At 44.9% G+C, this 18,291-nt stretch overlaps 1 protein-coding gene across 8 annotated transcripts in view; it reads left to right on the plus strand.

Moving 5' to 3' along the window:
• Nucleotides 1–18,291, plus strand: part of LOC134927840 (uncharacterized) — a 298,227-nt gene that overhangs the window by 218,871 nt on the left and 61,065 nt on the right. For all 8 annotated transcript variants that reach the window (XM_063922888.1, XM_063922889.1, XM_063922892.1 and 5 more), the window contains one exon: nt 12,703–12,741. In XM_063922888.1, the coding sequence (XP_063778958.1) occupies nt 12,703–12,741 (39 nt within the window). The remainder of the gene's footprint in view (nt 1–12,702; nt 12,742–18,291) is intronic.

Here is an 18,291-nt window from a genome sequence, read left to right on the forward strand (position 1 = left end):
CGGAAGTGAGTGGTTGGAAATGGGCAAAAAAGGCCCGCTGTTAAAAACTGAAGTGTCTGATCCTCAGTGTTGAAGAGGATCCAACATTAATGTAATAAAACCTCTTTGTCTCTTTGTGAACCTGGGCTCAAAATTCTGTTATCATTAATGCCTAAAAAGCGCATGTTGCACAAGTATTACACATGCTAGCTGTGAAAGGAATTTATATCAAACACCTCTTTTCAGGGCAGTCTGTTACGTTAGTGTCTCCAAAATTAAAATGGACAACGAATCAGAGGGTGCTAGTAATCACTGTCCTCTATACCAGCAATACAATTGACCACATATACAAGTGAATAATAACAATTTATTAAAAGCACAAATGGCTAAAAAGGGATAACCCTTGAAAGGGTTATCTCTTTTTAGCCATTTGTGCTTTTAATAAATTGTTGTTCACTTGTATATGTGGTCAATTCTATTGCTGGTATAGAGGAGAGTGATTACTAGCGCCCTCTGATTCGTTGTTTGGAGGTGTTGAAGACTGGTCCTGGCTAACAGTAGGACCGTTTCAGAGGGCAGCTATACTACAGCGCAGGATAAAGGTGTTTTTGTGTGTGTGTATGTATGTATATATGTGTGTGTGTATGTGTGTATATGTATGTATATATATATATATATATATATATATATATATATATATATACACACACACACCTAGGAAATTTTTTGTCATCATTCCCAATTCCTCTAATTTCACACCTATCAGAGAATATTAGCTCCCTGTCCCTGAGATTACCTAAACAAAGGAGTCTTTAGACCATAGAATAGAAACCACCCTATAACATATAATATAGAGCTACAGCAGTGGCCTTGCGAGCTGTAAAGGTTGGTTACTGGATTACAAATCCCATAAAACCTGAACTAGATCCAGGAACAATGGGTCACTCTAGCAAATCAGCAACCTATGTGTGAAATCTCTAGGAAGATAGCACTGGTTAACAACCGAATGACAGGTTTGTCTCCGCCCATAGAGCCTTGTGGCTTCGTCAGTGGACAGTGGATACTGAGTACAAATGAGAGGCAGAAAACCTTCCATATATAGGAGGTTTGTGTAGAATGGATCTAAATAAGTGATTCACAAGTTACTGCTGACAAATCCACTGATTTCCCTTAGCTCACCAGCTGGATGGTCTTGTTCTAAGTCGTCCTTCCATTCTATTCATGTTACAGCTCACAAGAGCACAATGCCTGTAAACACAATAACCTTAGTTCAAATCCCAGTGTAGTCTATTTAAGAAGCCTCAAATGTGGCCTGTAGCCCCAGAAGGCAGGAGACAAAAATCCGCTGTTACAGATAACCATATCAAAACCTACAGCAGGTCGCTGTACCTCCGTGCCTAGAGGATCTCAGAGTATGAGCACGCTTAAGACATTTTAGTCACATCTGAAATGTTCCTGCCAGGATGCCTAGGTTAACACCCAAGGCTGCAATATAGAGTACCGCCTCACAGGTTTTCACTTCACGTTTACCATTTTTCTTCGAGAGACCGGTAGCCCTACAAGAGGCCATACACAGAATCCTGCAGACACAGGTAATTGCCTTAGTTCCATCTCGTCAAAGGAACAAGGAATTTATATGCCAGCCTGATTCGTAGTTACGAAATAAATGATTCCGTCAGGCCTTTCCTGATTGAAGTACCTGATCCATAATTGGGGTCTTGTAACTTCAACAAGGAATTCACTAGGGAAGTCATCACATGACTTGAACAAGGGAGATCCTGGTATCCTTAGAGATCAAGAATGCCTACAGCCACATTCTAGTATGACCATTCAGAAAGGTCATGGCGGAGATCATCTAGCGTTCCTACCATTTACAATCAGAAAGGAACACTACCAAATTACAGGCCTCACCCTTCGGTCCTTCATCGGCTCCGAAGGTATTAACAAGGTCATAGAGCAGATGATGCTACAGCTCCTATTTAAAAAACGTAGTATCTGGACGACTTCCTAATAAGGGCGTTATCCAGAAAACAGTTATTGAACAGCATCATTCTCACAAAAATGTCTACTAAGACATTACGTGGGGAGTCTAAATCTACAGAAGTCCCGCTTACAGCATAATCAGAGACTTCAGTTTCTGTGTACGGTTCTGGACACAGTATCTCAGAGTATTCTTCCTATGTAATAGGTTACAGAAATTCAGACGTTAGTACGGTTAGTCCTGAAACCACACTAAGTCTCTATAAATCTCTTGAAACTAAGGGCAGTTTACAATGCTCTACATCAGGTCTTCCATCTACTACGTCAGGCCATTCACAATAATGCCACAGCAGTGGCGTACATAAACTGCCAAGGCGGAACAGCAGCAATAAGAATGGTATCCAAGATACTTCTCTAGGCAGAAAGAAATGCCACGGCCATCTCAGCCATCTTCATAATGGTAGACAACTAGGGAGACCCGACCTACACCCAGCGGAGTGGGGTCTTCATCCTCGGGTCTTCCAACAAATAATATATCTGTGGGGATGCCCACAGATGGACATGATGGCTTCTCAAAATCAACAATAGTGTTCTTGTTCAAGAGGAAGAGGACAGCAGGGGACGGCTAATAACGCCTTGGAGTTATCAAAGTATATTTGTTCTCTCCTTTTCCTTTACTCATGAGAATAAAAGAGGGAGAAAGTTTAGTAAATTGTAATTGCCCCAGATTGGGCACTCAGAGTGTGGTATGCAGACCTCATCTCCCGGTTGGTAGAATAGCCCTGGCCTTTGCCGCTTCAAGAAGATCATCTTCAGCAAGGCCTGTTTGTCTGTCCAGACTTATAGCGGCTATGTTTCACGGCATGGTAGTTGAAAGGGAGATCTTAGCCAGGAAAGGCACTCCAGGCACAGTAATAACTATGCTGCAAGCTGGAAAGGTCGTCACATCATGCTTTAGGTCGCCTGTTATGGTTCCTACAGTCTGGTGTGGATATGGGCCTACTCCTAGGCTCACTGAAAGTTCAAATTTCAACCTTCTCAATTTTTTTCCAAAAGCAACTGGCTATGCTTCCAAAAGTCCAGACTTTCCTGAAGTGTATATTACACATACAATCGCCTTTTGTACCACCTACCGCACCTTGGAATCTAAATCTGGTTTTAGATTTCCTACAGTCTTATTGGTTTGAACCATTACAAACGGTAGAAGGAAAATATCTTAAGTAGAAGACAGTAATGCTGTTGGCCTTGGCCTCAGCCTGAAGGGTTTCAGAGTTAGGGGCACTATCATAGCAAAGCCCCTACTTTGCCTTCCACAAGAACATAGCAGAGCTCAGAAGTTTTCAGAGGTTCTTGCCAAAAAATTATCTCTGCATTTCATATCAACCAACCAATCTTGGTTCCGGTTCTAACTCATGATTCATCTACTCCAAGATCACTGGATTTAGTACGAGCATTGACTATGTCAGATGAACTGCTCGTATCAGAATATCAGACTCTCCTTTTGTGCTATATTATGCAAATTAGATATGTTGCTTTGCTTCAAGGCAGATTGTTGCTCTCTGGATAGGACGCACTATCCAACAAGCTTACTCATCGGCATCTTGCCTATACCACAATCCATTACAGCCCACTCTACAAGGTCTTGGGCGGCTGCCCGGGGAGTTGCGGCTTTACAGTTATGCTAAGCTGCTGCATGGTCGGGAACAAACACGCTTGTCTAATTCTTTTAGGTTTGCTACCCTGGCGTCAGAGGACACTCAGTATGGTCATTCAGTATAGCAGGAGTCACAGCACATTCCCGCCCGTTTTGGGAGCTTTGGGACGTCCCCACCATACTAAAGTACTGTCCCAGTATCCCCTATGGATGTAAGAGAAAATAGGATTTTAAATACCTACCGGTAAATCCTTTTCTCGTAGTCCATAGGGGATACTGGGTGCCCACCTCTGTGCGTTGTTAAAATTCCTGCAAAACAAATTTAGTTTTGGTGTGTGAAACTTGGTTGGATCACCTTGCTATCCTTTACAGTAGTTTACCTGTGTGTTGGTTATGATTCTCTAATTTGCAGCTTTATCTTATGGTTATAATATATATTTATACATGTGTATGTGGAAAATAATATATATGTATATGGCTATGGATGTAGATATATTTACATGTAGTAGATATTATCTCATTGTTATGTTCAGTTTTATTCTGTTCTGTTTTCCTCCTCTCAAAGTATGTATCTCCTTCGGGCACAGTTCTCTAGACTGAGCAGTGGGAGGGGGCATAGAGGGGAGGAGCCAGCACACAGGATGTTGAAGTCTTAAAGTGCATTGGATCCTCTGGACCCCATCTTTACCGCCACCGTTCTAAAGTACCATCCCAGTATCCCCTACGGACTACAAGAAAAGGATTTACTGGTAGGTATTTAAAATCCTAAATGTATAGGAAAGTATGTAAGTGCGCAGTCGGCAGCAGCTGGTATGGGGGTGGTCAAACCCTCCAATGTGTAAAAAGAGAAATAGGCTGTACCAGCGCTGGCTTTTGATAATCACGTACAAAGGACGGTTTGCTTCATATGAAAAATAACAATTTATTGATACAATACATATTAAAACAGCAGGAGTAGATTCATATTGATGCTAGTAGCAACAATCTCATGTGCAGATACCTCCCTAAGTAGGATCACTATTGCGAGTCCACTCTTATGTGTAGTAAAATGTCAACTTCTTATTGGCTAGAACAATTCCCAAAGTGCAGTCACTGTAGAGCAATCATATTTACTGGATCCGCAGAATGATATCCCTTGGTGGCATCAGCTTTAGGAAAAGTCCATTTGCAGCCTCAGGGATGAACCGAAATGATGCTGAAATGTGAAGTTCCAGTGATATATGGATGTCCAAATGATGGCCAGAATAGTTGACAAGGTTCCAATGGATACAAGATATGGAGTGGGATCCAGGTAAGTATCTGGTAATAGGCTCAACGCGTTTCACTGGCAATAGGATCCAGCTTCCTCAGGAGCATTTAAAATCCTATTTTCTGGCAATCTCAGTGGTGGTCATTCTGGGAGTGATAAATTGAGAAGTGGACTTCCTAAGCATAACTACGTTTCTCCTGGGGAGTGGTCAGAAGATTTTCCAACAGTTAGTTCGTAAGTGGGGCCTTCTAAAAGTGGACCTCATGGTCACTTGACACAACTTCAATGTTCCACAATTTTTTGCAAGATCCAGGGATTCGATAGCTTTCGCGGTGGATTCCATGACTGTTACGTTCCTTCTGGCGTATCTGTTCCCGCCGATCCCAGTGTTGCCATGGGTACTCAAGAGGATCCTGATATGCCGACATACTGAAAATGTCAGTAGGTCCCAGGTGGTGTCTTCCACTACAGCCAGATCTGCTGCTACAGAGTCCATTTGTTCATGAGGTCCTTCTTCTGTTTGATGTAAAGGCCTGGCTTTTGAGACTGAACTTTTGATGGCTAAGGGTATCTTTCTCAGTAGTCCATACTATGCTGCGGGCTTGAATCCCGGTTTCGTCACGCAATTACCAGAGAGTATGGAAAATCTACATCTTGTGGTGTGAACAAACCGGATCCAGTCTTTTGGTTGACCGCTATTGGTCGACATGCATTATGTTGACATGGTAAAGGTCGACACATAAAGTCAACGTTAGTTTTTCCCACAAAAATGCATTTTTTTTTTTTTTTACTTTTTCATACTGTATGATCCACGTGGACTACGATCGGTAATAGTAACTTGTGCCGAGCACAGCGAGGCACCTTCCCCGAAGCATGGCGAGCGAAGCAGTGCACTACCTGGGGTTCCCACTCACTTTACAAAGAAAACGAATATAATCCACTCGAGTCATCCTTTTTCCATGTCGACATAATGACAGTGTCGACCTTTTTCAGGTGTCAGCCTAGTCACAAAGGGGTTTGGAAGCTGGTTTAAAACTTTGTTCTTTTCTCTGACGTCCTAGTGGATGCTGGGAACTCCGTAAGGACCATGGGGAATAGACGGGCTCCGCAGGAGACTGGGCACTCTAAAAGAAAGATTAGGTACTATCTGGTGTGCACTGGCTCCTCCCTCTATGCCCCTCCTCCAGACCTCAGTTAGAATCTGTGCCCGGCCAGAGCTGGGTGCTCCTAGTGGGCTCTCCTGAGCTTGCTAGAAAAGAGTATTTGTTAGGTTTTTTATTTTCAGTGAGATCTGCTGGCAACAGACTCACTGCTACTGAGTGGGAGAGAAGCAAACCTACCTGCTTGCAGCTAGCTTGTGCTTCTTAGGCTACTGGACACCATTAGCTCCAGAGGGTTCGAACACAGGGCCTGACCTCGATCGTCCGTTCCCGGAGCCGCGCCGCCGTCCCCCTTGCAGAGCCAGAAGACCGAAGAGAACGACGAAAACGGCGGCTGAAGACTCCTGTCTTCATTAAGGTAGCGCACAGCACCGCAGCTGTGCGCCATTGCTCCCACAGCACACCACACACTCCGGTCACTGTTGGGTGCAGGGCGCTGGGGGGGGAAGGCGCGCCCTGGGCAGCAATTAGATTACCTTTTGGCACTAAATACACATAATACAGTCTGGAAAACTGTATATGTGTAAAAAAAAAAAAACACCATTAAGTTATACAAAACGCGGGAGAAGCCCGCCGTTGAGGGGGCGGGGCCTTCTTCCTCAGTACACCAGCGCCATTTTCTCTTCACAGCTCTGCTGGAAGGACGCTCCCCAGGCTCTCCCCTACAGTATCCTGTACGAGAAGGGTAAAAAAGAGAGGGGGGGCACATAAATTTAGGCGCAAAGTGGATAATAAGCAGCTATTGGGAAAAATCACTCATTATAGTGTAAATCCCTGTGTTATATAGCGCTGTGGTGTGTGCTGGCATACTCTCTCTGTCTCCCCAAAGGACTTTGTGGGGTCCTGTCCTCAGTCAGAGCATTCCCTGTGTGTCGGTACGGCTGTGTCGACATGTTTGAGGAGGGTTACGTGGAGGCGGAGCAGGGGCAGATAAGTGTGGTGTCGCCCCCGACGGGGCCGACACCGGATTGGATGGATATGTGTAAGGTCTTAACAGACAGTGTCAACTCCTTACATAAAAGGTTCGATGACGCAGCAGCCTTGGGACAGCCGGGATCTCAGCTCGTGCCTGCCCAGGCGTCTCAGGGGCCATCAGGGGCTCATAAACGCCCGCTAGCTCAGATGGTAGACACAGATGTCGACACGGAGTCTGACTCAAGTGTAGATGAGGATGAGACAAATGTACAGTCTACAAAGGCCATCCGATACATGATTACTGCAATGAAAAATGTATTGCACATTTCTGATGTTAACCCGGTTACTACCAAGAAGGGTATTATGTTTGGGGAGAAAAAGCAGCCAGTGACTTTTCCCCCATCTGATGAATTGTGTGAAGAAGCGTGGAGTTCCCCCGATAAGAAACTGGTGATTTCTAAGAGGTTACTGATGGCGTACCCTTTCCCGCCTACGGACAGGTTACGTTGGGAAACATCCCCTAGGGTGGACAAGGCGCTCACACGCTTATCAAAAAAGGTGGCACTGCCGTCTCAGGATACGGCCGCCCTAAAGGAGCCTGCGGATAGAAAGCAGGAAGCTATCCTGAAGTCTGTGTATACACACTCGGGTACTATACTGAGACCAGCTATTGCTTCAGCATGGATGTGTAGTGCTGCAGCAGCAGCATGGTCTAATACCCTGTCAGACAACATTGATTCCCTCGACAGGGATACTATTTTGCTAACCATAGAACATATAAAAGACGTAGTCTTATATATGCGGGATGCACAGAGGGACATTTGCCTGCTGGCATCTAGAATTATTGCAATGTCCATTTCTGCCAGGAGAGTATTATGGACTCTGCAGTGGACAGGTGATGCTGATTCTAAAAAATACATGGAGGTTTTGCCTTATAAGGGTGAGGAATTGTTTGGGGACGGTCTCTCGGACCTCGTATCCACAGCAACAGCTGGGAAGTCAGCTTTTTTTACCTCAGGTTCCCTCACAGCCTAAGAAAGCACCAAATCATTATGTACATTGTACATCATTATGTCCTTTCGGCCTCAGAAAGGCAAGCGGTTCAGAGGCGCATCCTTTCTGCCCAGAGGCAGGGGTAGAGGAAAGAAGCTGCACCAGGCAGCCAGTTCCCAGGAACAGAAATCCTCCCCCGCTTCCACTAAGTCCACCGCATGACGCTGGGGCTCCACAGGCGGAGCCAGGTGCGGTGGGGGCGCGTCTCCGAAACTTCAGCAACCAGTGGGCTCGCTCACAGGTGGATCTCTGGGCTGTACAAATTGTCTCTCAGGGATACAAGCTGGAGTTCGAGGCGACTCCCCCTCACCGTTACCTCAAATCAGCCTTGCCAGCTGCTCCCAGGGAAAGGGAGGTAGTACTGGCGGCAATTCACAAGCTATACCTCCAGCAGGTGATAATCAAGGTTCCCCTCCTTCAACAGGGACGGGGTTACTATTCCACAATGTTTGTGGTACCGAAACCAGACGGTTCGGTGAGACCCATTCTGAATTTAAAATCCTTGAACACTTGTATAAGGAAGTTTAAGTTCAAAATGGAATCGCTCAGAGCGGTGATTGCAAGCCTGGAAGAGGGGGATTTTATGGTGTCGCTGGACATCAAGGATGCTTACTTGCATGTCCCCATTTACCCACCTCATCAGGGGTACCTCAGGTTTGTGGTACAGGACTGTCATTACCAGTTCCAGACGTTGCCGTTTGGCCTGTCCACGGCACCGAGAGTATTTACCAAGGTAATGGCCGAAATGATGATACTCCTTCGGAAGAAGGGAGTTATAATTATCCCGTACTTGGACGATCTCCTTATAAAGACGAGGTCCAGAGAACAGTTGTTGGTCAGTGTAGCACTCTCTCAGGAGTTGTTGCAACAGCACGGCTGGATTCTAAATATCCCAAAGTCGCAGCGGATTCCTGCGACGCGTCTGCTTTTCCTGGGCATGATTCTGGACACACAACAGAAGAAGGTGTTTCTCCCGGTGGAGAAGGCCCAGGAATTGTCATCTCTGGTCAGGGACCTCCTGAAACCAAAACAGGTGTCGGTGCATCATTGCACGCGAGTCCTGGGAAAGATGGTGGCTTCTTACGAAGCAATTCCCTTCGGCAGGTTCCATGCAAGGATCTTTCAGTGGGATCTGTTAGACAAATGGTCCGGATCGCATCTTCAGATGCATCGGTTGATCACCCTGTCCCGGAGGGCCAGGGTGTCTCTGCTGTGGTGGCTGCAGAGTGCTCATCTTCTCGAGGGCCGCAGATTCGGCATACAGGACTGGGTCCTGGTGACCACGGATGCAAGCCTCCGAGGATGGGGGGCAGTCACTCAGGGAAGAAACTTCCAGGGACAGTGGTCAAGTCAGGAGACTTCACTTCACATAAATATACTGGAACTAAGGGCCATTTACAACGCCCTGAGTCAAGCAGAGCCCCTGCTTCAAAACCAACCAGTGCTGATTCAGTCAGACAACATCACGGCGGTCGCCCATGTAAACCGCCAGGGCGGCACAAGAAGCAGGATGGCAATGGCAGAAGCCACAAGGATTCTTCGATGGGCGGAGAATCACGTGCTAGCACTGTCAGCAGTGTTCATTCCGGGAGTGGACAACTGGGAAGCAGATTTCCTCAGCAGGCACGACCTCCACCTGGGAGAGTGGGGACTTAATCCAGAAGTCTTCACACAGATTGTAATCCGTTGGGAACTGCCACAGGTGGACATGATGGCGTCCCGCCTCAACAAAAAGCTAAAAAGATATTGCGCCCAGGTCAAGGGACCCTCAGGCGATAGCTGTGGACGCACTAGTGACACCGTGGGTGTACCAGTCGGTTTATGTGTTTCCTCCTCTTCCTCTCATACCCAAGGTACTGAGGATAGTAAGAAAGAGAGGAGTAAGAACAATACTCATCGTTCCGGATTGGCCAAGAAGAACTTGGTACCCAGAACTACAGGAAATGATCTCAGAGGACCCATGGCCTCTGCCTCTCAGACAGGACCTGTTACAGCAGGGGCCCTGTCTGTTCCAAGACTTACCGCAGCTGCGTTTGACGGCATGGCGGTTGAACGCCGAATCCTAGCAGAAAAGGACATTCCAGATGAAGTCATTCCTACGCTGATAAAAGCTAGAAAGGATGTGACAGCAAAGCATTATCACCGCATATGGCGGAAATATGTAGCTTGGTGTGAGGCCAGGAAGGCCCCAACAGAGGAATTCCAGCTGGGTCGATTTCTGCACTTCCTACAGTCAGGGGTGACTATGGGCCTAAAATTGGGGTCCATATAGGTCCAGATTTCGGCCCTATCTATTTTCTTTCAAAAAGAACTGGCTTCACTGCCTGAAGTTCAGACGTTTGTTAAGGGAGTGCTGCATATTCAGCCCCCTTTTGTGCCTCCAGTGGCACCTTGGGATCTTAACATTGTGTTGGATTTCCTGAAATCCCACTGGTTTGAGCCACTTAAGACTGTGGAGCTGAAATATCTCACGTGGAAAGTGGTCATGCTATTGGCCTTAGCTTCGGCTAGGCGTGTGTCAGAATTGGCGGCTTTGACATGTAAAAGCCCTTATCTGATCTTCCATATGGACAGGGCAGAATTGAGGACTCGTCCCCAATTTCTCCCAAAGGTGGTATCAGCGTTTCATTTGAACCAACCTATTGTGGTACCTGCGGCTACTCGGGACTTGGAGGACTCCAAGTTACTTGATGTAGTCAGGGCTTTGAAGATCTATGTAGCCAGGATGGCTGGAGTCAGAAAAACTGACTCGCTGTTTATCCTGCATGCACCCAACAAGCTGGGTGCTCCTGCTTCAAAGCAAACTATTGCGCGCTGGATCTGTAACACGATTCAGCAAGCTCATTCTGCGGCAGGATTGCCGCATCCTAAATCAGTAAAAGCCCATTCCACAAGGAAGGTGGGCTCTTCTTGGGCGGCTGCCCGAGGGGTCTCGGCTTTACAGCTTTGCCGAGCTGCTACTTGGTCGGGTTCAAACACATTTGCTAAGTTCTACAAGTTTGATACCCTGGCTGAAGAGGACCTTGCCTTTGCTCATTCGGTGCTGCAGAGTCATCCGCACTCTCCCGCCCGTTTGGGAGCTTTGGTATAATCCCCATGGTCCTTACGGAGTTCCCAGCATCCACTAGGACGTCAGAGAAAATAAGAATTTACTCACCAGTAATTCTATTTCTCGTAGTCCGTAGTGGATGCTGGGCGCCCGTCCCAAGTGCGGACTCTCTGCAATACATGTATATAGTTATTGCTTAACTTAAGGGTTATTGTTATGAGCCATCCATTGAACGAGGCTCAGTTATTGTTCATACTGTTAACTGGGTATAGTTATCACAAGTTGTACGGTGTGATTGGTGTGGCTGGTATGAGTCTTACTCTGGATTGCAAATCCTTTCCTTGTAATGTCAGCTCTTCCGGGCACAGTTTCCTTAACTGAGGTCTGGAGGAGGGGCATAGAGGGAGGAGCCAGTGCACACCAGATAGTACCTAATCTTTCTTTTAGAGTGCCCAGTCTCCTGCGGAGCCCGTCTATTCCCCATGGTCCTTACGGAGTTCCCAGCATCCACTACGGACTACGAGAAATAGAATTACCGGTGAGTAAATTCTTATTTTAATGTACAGATTTTGGACTTGTCAAATTTATTTCCAATGACATTTAGCCTTTATTCCAGAGGTTCGAAATTTTTTACAGGGTGTGGTGGTATTAATCTGGTCCTATCTGGCCTCACGCATGCTCCTTTGGAGCCTTTAGATTTGTTGGATCTTCAGGTCGTTACGTGGAAGCTGTTGTTCCGAGTTGGGGGCTTTGTCTCGCAAGCCGCCTTTTCTCATATTCCATGATGTTAGAGCAGCTCACAGTATGGTTCCTACGTTCCAGCTGAAAATTGTTTAAGCTTTCGACTCAAACTGGGATACTGTCTCTTCAGTTTTTCCTCCTTTGGCGACTTCCTGGTACAGGGATGATCTGGCTCTTAGACATAGTCCAAGCTCTGCGGATTTACTTGGACTACATCTGTCCGCTGCACAGATTGTCTGCGTGTTCATTACGATGCACATAAAAGTGGTTGGCTGCCTACTAAGCAGATCATTGCGCAATTGGATCCACTCGGTCATCACTCGAGCCTATTCTAGTGCGTGTCGGCACATTCCACTAGGGCAGTGGCGACTTCCTGGGCAGAGCGGCATGAGGCTTCGGCTGATCAGGTCTGTCATGCAGCTACCTGGTCCTCTGTACACACATTTGCTTGTTTTTTGCCATTTTCATGTGTCTGCCTCGGGCGATGCTCACTTTGGGTATACAGTTCTCTTCCCCTGGGGGCGTCTGATACCTAGATGTAGGTGAAAAGGTTCTATTCTCCCTCTCTGGGTGTTGTGGACACCTATAGAGGGGTAATAACCTACCTCGCCGGTATGGTGCCCCTGTCTGGATCCTGGTGTCTGTATTGTGACAGCTGGGATCCCAACAAACCGTTTGCTGACCGCATACCCTTTTAAAGTTGTACTGGCATTCTGGAGGTTGCAGGGGGTAAAGAGCTTAGGACTTAAAGTTTAATGTTATTTAAGTGCCAACTCCGCAGTCCTAACCTAGGACCCATGGTCTAGTGTCAACCAGCCTGATTCATAGAAAAGAATAAGTACCCAAAAATCAAATTTTAACTAGTTCAAGCATTTATTTATTTATAGCAGTACTCTTACATTTATATTTTTTGTTTCTACAGCAGAGTAAAACAAGAATGAATAAAGCTCTGGAATATTTGGTATGAATAATTATGTTTGATAGTATAATTTTTTTTTTTATATGTGTATATATATTCTGATTTCTTTCCACAACCTAAATCATCACTGGTGTCCACTTTTTATTTTTCATTCAAATGGGGGAAATGGGGAATGTTGGTCTGGTGTAGCAAATACTGGGAAGTTGGGGTGTTGTAAATTCTAAAGCTTGTCCATAGCGGCTACTCCTATTTCTTGCAGCCGCTGGAGTTTAGTTTAAGTTTCCTGGGAGTGTGGGGCTTTTCTTTGGTGCTGGTTTTTCTTTTTCTTTTATCTTTTTTTTTTTTTTAAACATTGCTTTTTTATTGACATTTTCAAAAAGAAGAAATAGGGATACCAAAAAGAAAAAGGGGGAAGAACATTTGGGGGCCAGAAAAACAGTGTCATTCAAACATAATACATAGGTACATCCAGCCAAAGTCACATAAAAACATCACAGAAGAATAAATTTACTACAAATCCGACTGCGGAGAGTCTAATATTCTAAGAGGTAACGTGCTGCTATAGATCGTAGACTGGTCAAACCTTTCCAGATAAGTAGTCCACACCAGCCACTTTATATGTAAGGAAGTTGACAAGGAGGAGTACTCAACATCTGCTGTCTCAAATAAGTAATGTTTTTGGATTTTATTTCATTTCTAATCGTCTCAGTACTTGGGACCAAGGCCGATCTCCATACTTGAGCAATAGGGGCCTTAGTGGCAATTAAAATATGACCTAAAATGTATCTTTTACCTGGGGAAAGCTGTCCCTCATAGAGAATAAATAAAGCAATAGCAGGGTCAGCCCGAATAGTCACTCCAATCACCCTGCTAATCATATCAAACACTGTGTATGTAAGTGGGGGCAGGCCCAGAAAATATGAAAGATATCACCTACACCCCCACAATTCCTCCAACACAATTTAGAAATGGATGGCCAAATTTTGTTATCGCTCAGGAGTGAAGTATGCTCTATCTAATAATTTGAATAACATTTCTGAAGGATTAATACATCTGGAGAGTTTGAAACAATTATGAAAAATAGTGTCCCACTCATTTACCCGAAAAGGCCTTGCCAAATCTCGTTCCCACAAAATCTGGGATCTAAATTTGCCTGTGTTACCAACAGATATTAATTATTGGTACCACCATGAGATCCCTCCCTATGTGAAGAGATGCACAGTTTAGCCGTAATAATCGGGGAAACCATGGGTTTTATAATAGGAATGGAAAAAAGGAATGTAGCCAGTGCCTCAATTTTAAATATTTTTAAAAATCTTGCTTCGGAACCCCGAAACAATCCCGAAGGTAGGAGAAGGAGGCTAAATCATCACCCAAAAATAAATCTGCAATGGTTTGTATGCCACAATTAATCCATTTATCCAATAATAAATTCGGAATGAGTGAAGATAACGAATGCAATGACAATTTTGGAGACTGCAAAACTATTTCTCAGTCACACAAAACCAATTTATGCCAGATCTGCACTGTGGCCTTAACAGCCATACACTTCTCAATCCTATTATGTGTGGCAGAGGACAAAAGGGTGAACACCTGCCTTTTCTATAAGAACCCAAGGTTTCGGCGATATCACAATTCAGATGTAACTAGAGTGCTTCTTGCAATTTTAGGTTTAGCGTCCCTCCATATATATTTTATCAGAATCTGTTTGAATTTATTATATAAAGTGTTTGGTAATAGCGCAAAATAAATACATTAATTTAGGAAGAACAACTATTTTTGCAGCAGCAATTCTGCCTAGCCAGGACACCACCTGCATCATCCAGTCTCGCGTCAGCTCCTCAAAAGCTTTCAACAGAGGACCATAGTTGCAATCAATCAAGTCTGTATCATTGGCAAAATTGATACCTAGTTATTTCAGAGACAGAGACTGCCACGCATATCTATAGGAATCCTTAAGTCTGATAAGTGTATCACTTGGGATACTAAAGGATAGGGCTTTAGTCTTAATAGTATTTAATTTATAATCGGAAATCTCAGAATAAAGTGACAATACGCTATGCAATGCACGACTGGAGGGTTCTGGATCCAACACGCACAGAAGAATATCGTCCGCAAATTGACTGATCTTATTGGACAGACCCCCCCATCTCAGGGCCCTGTATCAAATACTCAATTCTAATCCTTTCAGCTCAATCGCCAGTGCAAAAATGAGAGGGGAAAGAGTGCATCCTGTCGAGTACCATTGGTAATATCAAAACCGGAGGAGAGACGACCATTAACAAATACTTTAGTCGACGGATACGTATACAGGGCTAAAATGGAATCCAGAATTTTGCCAGCAAAGCCAAATTTTTGTAGTCAGATCAATATAGCCCCAATGTAATCTGTTGAAGGCCTTCTCAGCATCCAACGACAATACTAATAAGGGGTCTTTCCGTTTCACACAATGCTCAATAACTGTGTTGTCCGAGGCATGCCTATTGAGCACAAACCTCACTTGATCTGGATGGATCAAACTGGGCAAAAGGGGACAGAGTCTATTGGCTACAAGCTTAGCAAACAATTTAACATCGGTGTTAAGCAACGAAATAGATCTGTAGTTTTGAACACTAGTTGGAGGTTTCCCAGGTTTGGAAATGGCAATAATTTGCGCTTCCAACATTTCTTTAGGAAAACACTTGGTCTCTAAAGCTTCATTGAAGACGATCATTAGCACCGGAGCCAGGTCTGCTTTAAAAGCTTTATAAAAATTAGAAGGGTACCCATCCGGGCCTGGGGCTTTATCACTAGGCATGGAATCTATAGCCCTCTTTACTTCCTCCAATGTCCATGGAGCATTCAAAGACAGACAGGCTGCAGACGACAAAGAGGGCAAATTGAGTTTGTTGAGAAAGTAATAGATATCTCTGGAGCTAGGCTGAGTAGTAGAAAGATCATCCTTGAGATTATAAAGTTTTGCATAATATGACGCAAACATATTGGCTATACCAGTTGAAATCGGACACTTTATGACCCTTATCAGAATAGTCAAAAAAAATTCCTGGACACGTCTCCCTCTCAGCTTCCTCGCTAAAAGTCTGCTAGCACGATTCCCAAAAACATAAAATCTTTGATTAAGTCGATGGAGGTTACGCTGAACTTCAGCGAGAGAAAAAGCGTTCAACTCTTCTCTAGCTGTAAGTAGCATTTTAAATATCTGTTTGTCAGAAGGAGCTGTTTTATGGGCTGCTGCCAATCTAGTTACATCAAACTCAGACTGCTTATATCTTTTTTTTTTTTTTCTTTTTTTTTTATAATCTCTCTTTAAGTTTAACTGCCGCCTGAATTGCTGAGCCCCGTACTACTGCCTTCAATGAACACCAAAAATTAAATGTGGTTGTCTCTCCAGGGGAGTTATCGCTTAAAAAATGTGCGATAGAGGAATGAATGGACTGTTGAGCCTCCAGCTGAAGAAGAATCCGATTACCCAAATGCCACGGCCCAGGAGCAACCTGTCTTGCTGCCAAATCCCATACTAAAAATAAAGAGGAATGGTCAGACCATGAAATGGGGAGTATATTCACCCTCTGTATGGAAGGCAAAGTCCATCTATCCGATAAAGCTAAATCTATTCTGGAATAAGTACCATGAACATGGGAGAAAAACGTATAGTCTCTCTCCGAGGGGTGTTTAGTACGCCAGTCATCGAAAGGATCATATTCTGCCAACAAGTTAGTAAAATTCTTAGCTGACTGGAGGGGCTGACCCGAGGCCGGAACACAATGTCTAGATTTATCCATCTGGGGGTCCAGAACCATATTAAAATCTCCCAGGATTAAAATAGCCCCCTTCGCATGTTTTTGAATCTGGCACATAATTTTCTGCAGAAGACAAGCTGTCTGGTATTCGGGGCATAGCAAGCGACTAACGTAACCTCCACATTGTCCAACCTGCCTACCAACAACTGTTGACACGATTGAAGAGTAGCCCGAAATTCCGCAGCAACCTCCTCCTTAAATTGCGTCAGAAGGGATTTCAGGGTTCCCACGGTCAAGGCCTCATTATCCCCATTAGCATCTGACGTTATGTCGACAGGAATGGGGGGCATCGAGCTCCTCTTAGAAGACGCAGCCCCATCCTTTGTGTGGTGGGTTTAAAAAAGGCTACTTGGGATACAGATTTGCCCACTTTGACTTTTTTAGGAGGCATAGTAGAGAAAATGTTCAATGTATGGCTGTTTAATCGCAGAAAACTGGAGATGGCTCCACTAAGAATAATTCCACATCTGTCTAACTCAGCATATCATCACACAGATAGATCGGGTGCAGGGGGAAGTGTACATATTAGCATTAACGCATCTTCACACCAATTCCAGCTCATTTTGTGAAACACAGAAATTAAACATGCACTGCTGGCACATCTCCAGTAGGTGTTCTTCCAGGACTAGCAAATGAAGTGGCACAGGTAATGCAAGGACAGTCTAATTAATGAAATATGAGCATCCAAAAGTAAAAGAAAAAGGTGCTCCTGTTATTTGTAAGTAAAGCTCCTTTTCCTTAAAAACAATAACGCTGCACATACATCAAAAAACTATCAGTGAGCACTTGTATAAGATAATTGAGGAGAGGTGTTATATATGTGGGTGTATGAAAAGGTCTGGACAGGATGCACACTTTATTAAAGGAGATGCAGTCCAAAGTGTCGGCTATATAGATGTGCTCCAGCTCCCACACTGCCAGCCAGACCACAGCTTCCCCTAGACTGTAAAGTAACCTCCAGCCTCAGGAACCGGAAGCAAGACGGATGCCGCTTCACACACAGCCAGACCTTTCAGCTGCATCAGCTCCCCCAGAGTCCTGCCGGGCTCCACAGAGCAGCACCCCTGAATCCACAGCCGCTGGGGAGACCCTGTGTGTGCTCCCATCTCACTGCAGGCCGCCAAACCACCACACAACACCGGCCGCCTCCAGCACTCAAGACCCGGGCTTGGTAAGAGGACAGGCCGCAACCTGCTGGAGCGCGTACCACGCTCCCCGATTACGCAGACCTGAACATCTACCACGGGACCCCCCACTGCGGGCTATGGGATGCTCTGGGCCAGACAGGAGGGTAAGGAGAGAGCAGGATTAGGGCTCAGATGCTCCGATGAACCGGAGCTCACACCAGGCACGTCCACCCAATATGGCATCCAAACCACGCCCTCATGGTTTCTCTTTTAAAAATAAAAGTAAATATTTATATATTATATATTAACCAAAAAAAAAAAAAAGTGTTTTTATATAAAATGTTTTATGTCAGTGGCATTTCAGGGCTAAAGCTTAACTTGCATATTTTGCTACTTGTATATTACTTATCCAGGGCTCAACAGTTCTGGTGCATGTACCGTACTGGTTCTCTTCAATGGGCACAAAAACAGCTTCAGCAATCGCCAGACAGCCACGAGACAGAATATAAAATATCAGGCAATAGTGCAATACGATTTAGCTGGAAAGAGAGAAGCTTGAAAGACAGACGTATTTTAGTCACTGTGGATATTGTGTGAGGTGACAAGATACTGAGTTATTGTGCACCTCATGTTGGCTAGTAAAGGATAATCCATTTCACGCCTTC

This window comes from Pseudophryne corroboree, chromosome 5 (genome assembly GCF_028390025.1).
Source record: "Pseudophryne corroboree isolate aPseCor3 chromosome 5, aPseCor3.hap2, whole genome shotgun sequence".
Lineage (NCBI taxonomy): Eukaryota > Metazoa > Chordata > Amphibia > Anura > Myobatrachidae > Pseudophryne > Pseudophryne corroboree.